A 9159-nucleotide genomic window follows, 5' to 3' on the forward strand; every position below is an offset into this window, starting at 1 on the left:
TGTAGCCTTAAAAAAAAAAGGAATAAAAAAAAAATTCTGCATTCAATAAGGCAATATATATATGCATGATTGCAAGCTGATTTTCTAGAAGATGTAGAAGTTATAGAATGTAACTCTTTAGGTGATAGTCACTTTCAAACGTTTGTGACGGATGATGTAGAAATTTTGATTGATTACTATCTACATATCACCTTATGTGTATCTCATGCTCTTACTAGTTGCACACACATCACAAGTAAGTCTTTGCTAAATCTTGTACATGAGATCGTGTGTAAACTAGTGTGGCCATCCAAGATTATACTATTTGTGATGTTTGATGCAAAATTTGGTTATGGTTTGGTTCATTTTGTGAGTTGAGTTGAAGACAATGGGTTTTTGAAAATATCGAAAATCATTCAAATGCATTTCATTTCATGAAATCTTGTTTTTAAAAGTGTTTCTGCAAAAAAATTCCAAGTTTTCAAAATATTTAAGTTTTTCAAGTCTCGACTGATCGAATCATATATTCGACCGATTGAAAATGTTCAGGTTTTACAGCAAAACTCTCTGCCTGATTCGATTGATACTCGATCGATACTCGACGGATCCAAACTGAAAAAATTTTAGTTTCTAAGTTTTTGATCAATCTGTCTTTTCATGCATCATTTCTGTTTAGGATTCACATATCGCATTGTTTTCTATATCCATCTTGCATTTTTGCAATCATATCTCTCATTGTTCTCACACAACACGCATACACTTTGCTTAATGGGGTACAACTTGATTTAAAAATTAATTGATTAATTTTTGAGTTTTGTATAGTTTAGTATATGCTATTTTTTATGTGTGACCTGCTGAAAATTGAGAATATTTAAAAAAAAAAAGAGACATATGATGGATAATAATGTGCAAATATTTTATCTACTCATGCAACTGTTTATGGGTCACATAATGTCAAGTTTGCATATTTTGCAAGAGAGAATATTTTTTTCTTCTTATGTGTATCCTCAACTTATGTGTGTCTTTAGTTTTCCCCACCTCCTAAATTTTTCCCAAAACTATTTTTTCCAAAACATGTTTTGTTTTTCCTATTTTTATAGGGGGAGAAAGATGTTTTTAAAACCTATGTTGATCATAGGGGGAGTTGTTTCCTTAATTCTCTATTTCCTCTTATCTTTTGTTGCATATGTCCAGTGGCGGCTCCAACAATTTTTTCCAGGGTGTTCCTCAACAACCATAAATTACACAATTTAATAAAAAGAAAATTTTATATATTGACAACAACAACAATCAAATATTGTGGTTTTCTTATCAAATATTTGTCCATAATTCTATCAAAAGAATAAATAATAAACTATAAGTTCATTTGAAATATAAATAAAATTATTAATTATTGTTGTTTAGTTGTTTCATTAATTATAAAATTATTTATTGTTGTTTAGCCTAACATAATTTAATTTGTTTATCTTTTATAATGTTTTGGTTAATTAAATTATTAATTATTTTTTATTAGTTGCTTCATTATTTTTCTTTACTAACTATTAGCACACCTCTTACTGTGCACTAGCATACACCCATGTGCATTATCCACTGCCAACCCACTGCCTGTCTCTCATGCCTTTACTTTCCACCCGGCCCCATGCCCCCATCCACCCCTCCCCACTCAACAGACAAGCCCCAATCACAAGAGCCAATCAAATGATAAATTCACAATCACAAATCAGTTCACAATAGACAATACACTAAAAGACGAACTTAGTAACTCACCAACACCAACGGATAAAGTCAAAACAGGGACAAATATTAATAAAGTTAAAATAAAGCTAAGCAATTACAGTTCAATAAAGCTAAGCAATTTCACCCAAAAATAAAAGAAAAAAAGAGAGAATCAGCCAATCAGATAAAGTCTTTAGTCTTAAAGAAAGAGAGACTCTCATTTCACTTAAATGAAATCACTTTCACTCTTTCAGACTTTCGGTAGAGAGAGAGACAGAGAGAAGTAAGAGTCTAAGAGAGAAAACTCATTAGAGAAAAAGAGAGAGTCGGAGAGAAGAAAAGATGAAATACCTTGAGGTTGAGCCGTTGAGGGAGCAGGGAGGCCTGAGGCTGAGGGGCGGCATCGTCGGGCTGGGCAGCACTTCGAGGTGACTGGCGAGGTCCGCGAGGAAGCAATCTCCGATCCGATCTGTGCTATTCCAATCTCCGATCCGACTGGCAAGGCGATGACCGATCTCTGATCCGACTGGCGATGACCAATGAGCTCTGTTGCTCGAGTTTGAGGTGGAGGCACCGTCCGTTGGTCTTTGATGACATGAGATTTTTTTTCTTTAGGCTAGGTTTCTCCTTTTCTGATTTCAGTTTTTGTACCGGCAAACGCGTATATTAGGTTTTAATTTTTTTAAAATTGTTTTTGAGAATCCGTGGGCTTGGGCTACCATCTGTTGGGTTTGCCGTATGTTGTTTTTTTCTTTAGACTTTGTTTGCTTTACATCGGTTGTTTAGGATTGATGTTGGGCTTTGGGCAGTGGGCTTGCTCTGTTACCAATTTTTTTGGGCTTTTTTTTTTTGCTTGAGAGTAGAATAGATAAAAAAAAAAAAATTGATTTGAGGGTGTTCCTGATTTAGTTGAGGGTGTTCCTATGTTTTTTTTAAGGGTAAATAAATAAATAATTATTATATGTAAATTTTTTTTTATTTAGTTCAAGGTGTTCCTGGGAACACCCTACAGTAAACATATGCAGTCAACGTGGTGCCGCCACTGCATATGTTTACTGTTTACTCTTTGATTAGGTTGTCTTTGTCAATACGTGACAAAAAAGGGGAGAAATAGATGAAATTTGGAAAAGGTTTTTATAATGTTTTGTTTGGGGGGAGAGTTAGTTTACTTTTGTTTTTATATTGTGTTTCATATTGTTTATATGTCTTTCTTTCCACACATGCATTGATGTGATCTTTTGAGTGTTTTAGGAAAGACAGGTATATTCTGATCAAGATCTTCTGTATCTTCTTGTAACTTCTAGGTTAGGAGTCTTAGATTGATTTGTGATGTATTTGGGCATTTTATTGTATATGGGCATTATGTTGTATATTTGTTTTGTCACGGATTGCCAAAGGGGGAGATTCTTAGGTTTTGAGTTTGTAATGTTGGCAAACCATGACAAAAAGTAAGTCTCATTGGTTTAGAATAGTGTACTTTCAAGTCTAAGACAAAAAACTCAAGTTCGGGATGAAAAAAAAAAAAGAGTTACAATCTATTTGGTGGTACTCGATTGATCGAAAGTCGCATATTAGCAAAAAATCAGCAAACATAAAAAGCCCATAACTTGACCATTTGAAGCCCAAATCGCAAGCCGTTTTTTCCAATATTTAAAGGACATTATAAGCTAACCCTAAAGAGGGTTTTCAGAGTTTTTTAGAGAGATTAGAGTGCATCTTGTACTCAAAATCTCTCTAAAGCCTTCTACTAGTGTTATTCCTTGAAGAATCTCAAGATCTGGTGTTATAGAAGTTGCTGCATACAAGATCAACGTCTAAGGAGATCCAAAACCTTTGAGTGGAGTCTTAAAGTCACAAGCAGGTGAGCTTGTGTTGGTGCAAAGTCCAAAGAGAGAAGAAGTCTATGGATTCAAAGCTGTCACATGGTCGTGTCAGTAAGTTCCACATGTGATAACAATAGGATGTTAGTGGTCTAAGTCTTATTGTAAAATTCATTTCTTTCTAGTGGATTTGCTTTTTACCTTGACGATAACTAAGTTAAATCATCCCAAGTTTTTTATCGATTTGGTTTTTCTGAGTCATCATATCGTTGTATTATTTACTTTTCCGCTGCTTTGCATGATATGATTATTTTGTTTTAATCTGGATCTGAATAATAAACCTAAGTATTCACTTGGACCCAGGCAAACAAGCATTAGATAGGTTAGCTCTTGCGGAAGAAGAGACCCAGGTGAACAAGCAGATTGTGAATTATTATTTATCAAATAGCAATTCAAATAATACGTTACAAAATGAGAAAGGGTTGGTCACCCATTTGGCCTAATCAAAATCATTCTTCTAGGAAATAACGGCCATTAAAATCATGTCATGCAAACATTCATACATAATTAACCAGTCCAAACATGTCATAATAAGAACTAGCATATGAGGTGTCGTTTCTATCACTAGGACTTATAAATTTATTTTTTTGAGTTGATTTTTACCCACTACAAACATCTATGTATCAAGGAAAAAAAAAAGGTGGAGCTTATTTGCTAATATTCAACTTTTTGAACCTTATTTTTCTAGGTACAATAAAAATTCTAACTTTTAGCAACAGCAGCAACCAAAACAAAATCCAATTTTGTTGGTGCCAAATGAACCAATAAACATGGCAAGCCCTTAGAAGTGTGATTCTATATCAAATTACCAAAGTCATAATGGTAATGCCTTGAGGCATGTATTTAGCAATTAGAAATTGAAGTGCAGCTTGGTCTTCTTGGTCTTCTAACCATTTTGTCTTGGGTCTTGGTTAATTATACTTATTGGTTTGCAAGCTTTCTACGGTTCATGAAGTCTCAAATCTTTAAGCAACGGTCATATGCAACTCACTGTTCAAATCAATGACTTCCAAACAAATACTAATTTTAGAGAGACCCTTACTATACTCACGCTAGCGAGGGTATAATTCAGTATTTGATGCTTCATTGACAGAACATGAGATCGATTTGCTTGTAGATTGATTTGACTCCTGCTCGTTTGAACGCTTGTTGTCCTCTGTTCGGCTACGAAAAAAAAATGCTGGTCGTTGAGGTAACGGCAGAGTAACAAAGTCACTGTTTAGCGTAAGAACTACTGTAGCCATAGTAGGCCTGTCAGCTGGATTGTCTTGTACACAATGTAATCCAATATGGAGACTTCTGATGACTTCATTTCTCGCGTAAGAGTCTCCCAAAGTTGGATCCAACAATTCCAAGGGTGTTTCGTCCCTCCAATGTTTCCAAGCCTGCATCAATTGGTCATGTAATTTTGTAATGTCACTCTTTTTTTGCCACCACACGGTTGTGATGATGTTGGCATTCATATAGGAAGACAAAATCTGAATATTTGGTTTATACTCACATAGCTTAAAAGGTCTTCAGCACTATTTTCTTGACAAGAAGAATTGTTCTTCTGGCCGCTTATAATCTCTAGAATTAGGACCCCTAAACTATACACATCGGATTTCAGAGAAAATTGTCCAAACATAGCATATTCTGGAGACATGTAGCCACTGTAAAAACCAGCTCCCAAGATATGGCAAATGTTAGTAACAAGATATGCTAACGGATTTAACTAAACAATGAAATACTCGGTATAACTGACAGCATTACTCATGCATAGATTAATGCTACTGTTAAGGTTAGAGTGCAACACATCTGTAAATCGTAGAAAGTAGAATTTGTAGAATATTAAAGTGGTTCAGATTTTTTGTAGACATTTACAACTTACAATGTGCCGACAATCCTGTTGGTGTTTCCTTGAGTTTGATCAACTCCAAAAATCTTTGCCATGCTAAAATCTGAAATTTTTGGATTCATGTCTTGATCTAACAAAATGTTGCTAGCCTTAAGGTCACGATGTATAACTCTTAGTCGAGAATCTTCATGAAGATAAAGGATTCCTCGAGCAATGCCTTTAATAATTTTGTAACGTGTTGACCAATCCAATTGTTCTCGTCTTTTAGGATCTACACATTCATCAAATATATATATATATATATATATATATATATATATATATATATAGAGAGAGAGAGAGAGAGAGAGAGAGAGAGAGAGAGAGAGAGAGAGAGAACTTCAAGTTAGAAAGTAGTCAAGGCTTACACAGAAGAAAAAAAAATGCTATAGACTTACACACAGACAAAAACAAAATGCTAGACTTAAACAGAGACAATTTGATCTATTCATCTCTGGTAAGTTCCACAACAATAATGAATTTATTAGTAGTTAAGAAGTCTGCAAACTCAATCCTTAAATGGATTTTATCCTCCTTGAAGAAAAACCTTAATCCTCTCATATTCTATGGCAGACTAGAAAACTAGACATAAGTTTATAAGTGACATACCACATAGAAAGTAGTCAAGGCTTTTGTTGGGCACAAATTCGTAAACAAGTATTTTTTCTTCTTTTTCCAAGCAAAATCCCAATAACCTTACAAGATTTCTGTGTTGAAGCTTAGCTACCATTACAACTTCGTCTTTAAATTCCTTTGATCCTTGTCTAGAGTTTTGTGATAGCCTTTTCACAGCTATTTCTTGTCCATTAGAAAGTATGCCCTGAGAATATAATTCAACCAATCTTAGAACAATTTACCCCTAACAATTTATGTAATCTCAACATCAAAATTGCTTCAGCATTGTTGGAATTGCAAGCATTAGATTATCTATAGTTGATGAGTAGAATTAATCCTCAAACAAAAAAAACAAAAAAACAAAAAAAATGGTAAACTAATCCAATACCTTGTAAACCACACCAAATCCGCCTTCACCTAGCCTGTTATCATCAGAGAATTTGTCGGTGGCTGCTTCAATTGTAGCAAAATCAAATTGCAAGGACTCTACTGTAGTAATATCATTAGCAATGCAAAACAGTTAATTACGTAACCACAAATGTAAACATTAGAAAATATGAAAATCAATGCAATCAAATCATTCCCTGTTTACCATTTTCTTCCTGATTAACATTGTATTTTTTTTTCTGCTTCCTTCTAAGGTAGCAGTAGCCCGTAACAAATAGCATCGCAGAAACAGAAATCGAAGCGACAATAACGACAATTGTCTGCAATGAGATATGACCTTTTCCTGCATAAACAGTATTATGTATCATTTCTAAGCTAAATGATAAAATGATTAGTAATTAGAGGTCCTTTGTGGACAATGATGACAATAATGTTTGGTTGAATAGTGCCGTAAAGGAGTGATACCGATCGACTATTAAAAAGTCCATGATTGTTCATTTAAATTTGTAGTATCTAATAATATCATTTAGAAATTACCTTTAGGTGTTATTGGTGATTCAGGATCAAGCTGTTCACTTGGGATCTGGTAAAACGGGGACAGTGCATACTTAACATTACAACTAGGAGTTTGAACTAAGCCCAATTTCTTTCCACTACAACAGCTTGGCAAACTAGCAATGGCTATTTTAAGACATCTATAGCAATCGGCACCGGACAGGTCCGGCGTGCACTGGGCAAGTGTGTACAACGTTTCAAACGCTGAGAAAGTCGCTTCTCTTGTCCCGAATTTCTTGGCTCCAGTGTTAACGTTTGAAAGCTTGGTTGCCAAGTCATTCATTGTTGCCTGCACTAGCTGGTCAAACCGGTCTGGCTCCGACACATTCAATAGGTCCCAATTGTAATCAGCTGGGTCAGAAGCCATGCTGGAAAAGATATAGCGGTTTGAGTATCTCAACATGCACTCCTCGTACCAACCCACCGCAACTTTCTCCACTGGACAGCGAACTATTAAGTCTTTGGTTGCGCCGGCGACACAGGCTCGGCAGACATCAGGTGACATGTCGCCTCGGCATAGGTAGAGGCCGTAGACGGTATCATCAACAGGGCCCGTGGTGGAGGCGGAGGCAGTAGCGTTGTAGAATTCAATGTTGCGAGTGGCGTTGGAGGAGAGGTAAGCTAAGAGGTGATTCAGGTTGGATTGGTAGGGGGTGTTGATGGTGAAAGTGGATGTGTTCGGGCAAGAATGGTCGCTGTAAGTTGGAACAGCTTGGATTCTTGATTGGCTATGGAAGCTGACGATCAGCAAGGAGAGGACCAAAAGGGTTATCCAGAAGTTGATGGAAGGCCCGCCCATTATCATGATCAAACCAGCCTAAGCTTTTTGGATCCAGCAAGAATTGCTTGGATATAGAGCAAGTCAACATTGGAAAATAGTAGATATTTACGAAGTTCATTTACTCTCGTCAATAAAGCAAGTCAAGCAACTCAAATTATTCTAAGACGTGTTTGAAGGTTTGAACGACTTCTGAGTGGAATCAATGCTTTTAAGCAAGTGGAGGAGCCCAGATTTCAGTATAGGAGAGCATGATTAAAAATAAGTTAATTTGAAAAATATTAGTCAATAGTAATAACAAAATAAATAAAAACAGTAAACTAATGTAACTCTCAAACAAAAGCTAATATAAATGTAAAATTGTAAGATTGTCAATCTCAAAGTGATTAGAGTACAAAATAGTATATAAGTCCACTTTCCTTTATAAATTTGAACATATTTTTCTACTCTTTTAAGTATTTAAAATTTGAGTTCATTACAAAAATCCAAAATTTGGAGCCATTAAAAAGCCAAGAGATTGAAGAAAAATAAAAAATAGTGATGGTTTCAATGTCTTACAAGAGCATTAAGTAGGACAAAAAGGTAGGGACTAAATTGTCATCTAACTAATGTGGCATAGAAAGTAATTTTTTATTATTCCGTTTAACATATCAACCTTTTTTATCCAAGATATTATGATAGAGACTAAATTAACACGGCAGTGAAAGGTAAAGGACCAACTCGATCCAATTGAAAAAAAAAAAAAAGTTAGGGATCAAATTGAAATATGATATAAAGGATAAGGACCAACTTTGTAATCTATATATTACTAAAAGTTGAAGCATGACATTTATTGCTGATGAACTCTTATTGCGTTATCTTATCGCCATGTCATTCGCCACATAATTATTATTTATTATTTATTCATATTACAAAAAATATATATAAATAGATTATTGACTTTGCATATTCATCTTTGTCGGTTTTAACATATATATATATATATATATTTTTTTTTTCTTTTTTTTTTTCCTATTTTCCTATAATTGTTTTTACATTTACTTATTTTTTAAATATTTACACTTTCTTCAACCTTTCTTATTACCCTACATTTTCATCTCCCTGCTACCCTTTACTTTAATATTGCTTCAGCTTTCCCTTTATCTTCTTTTATTTATCTCTTCTTATCCCTTCACTCTTATTATAAATTTGTCACACTTTTCCATTCTTTGCATAGTTTTCTTGCATCTCTATTTTAGCTTGATAAAGTTTTGTATTCTTTAGAACTCTATTTTGGTTGATGGGATTTAATTCTTTAGAATTCTTTCTCCCTCAGTTTTGCATCTCTATTTTAAGTTTTGTATTATCATATTGCATTATAAATAAATAAAAAT

At 34.5% G+C, this 9159-nt stretch overlaps 1 protein-coding gene across 3 annotated transcripts; it reads right to left on the minus strand.

Moving 5' to 3' along the window:
* Positions 1-4016: 4016 nt before the first annotated feature.
* LOC142636239 (cysteine-rich receptor-like protein kinase 10) lies at positions 4017-7931 on the minus strand. 3 transcript variants are annotated; one of them, XM_075810390.1, is made up of 7 exons: positions 6991-7931; positions 6659-6790; positions 6455-6555; positions 6061-6271; positions 5446-5683; positions 5077-5227; positions 4017-4960 (listed from the first exon to the last, which is right to left on the minus strand). In XM_075810390.1, exons 1-7 carry the CDS (start codon positions 7811-7813, stop codon positions 4628-4630), a joined length of 1989 nt encoding a protein of 662 aa, XP_075666505.1. In that variant the 5' UTR covers positions 7814-7931; the 3' UTR covers positions 4017-4627. The 3 variants fall into 3 exon arrangements, with proteins under 3 accessions (XP_075666505.1, XP_075666504.1, XP_075666503.1); XM_075810389.1 differs by having other exon boundaries at positions 6455-6552; positions 6659-6796; positions 6991-7930; XM_075810388.1 differs by having other exon boundaries at positions 4018-4960; positions 6659-6796; positions 6991-7930.
* Positions 7932-9159: the final 1228 nt, after the last annotated feature.

This window comes from Castanea sativa, chromosome 5, assembly GCF_040712315.1.
Source record: "Castanea sativa cultivar Marrone di Chiusa Pesio chromosome 5, ASM4071231v1".
Taxonomy (NCBI): domain Eukaryota; kingdom Viridiplantae; phylum Streptophyta; class Magnoliopsida; order Fagales; family Fagaceae; genus Castanea; species Castanea sativa.

Bases quoted from the DNA above. Each gene is read 5' to 3' on its own strand.
- LOC142636239 (XM_075810388.1), bottom strand. From the start codon at position 7,813: ATGATAATGGGCGGGCCTTCCATCAACTTCTGGATAACCCTTTTGGTC. The intron at 6,797-6,990 runs GTAATTTCTAAA...CTGTTTATGCAG, and splicing joins ATCACCAATAACACCTAAAG to GAAAAGGTCATATCTCATTG. The intron at 4,961-5,076 runs GTGAGTATAAAC...CAATTGATGCAG, and splicing joins CTGAAGACCTTTTAAGCTAT to GCTTGGAAACATTGGAGGGA.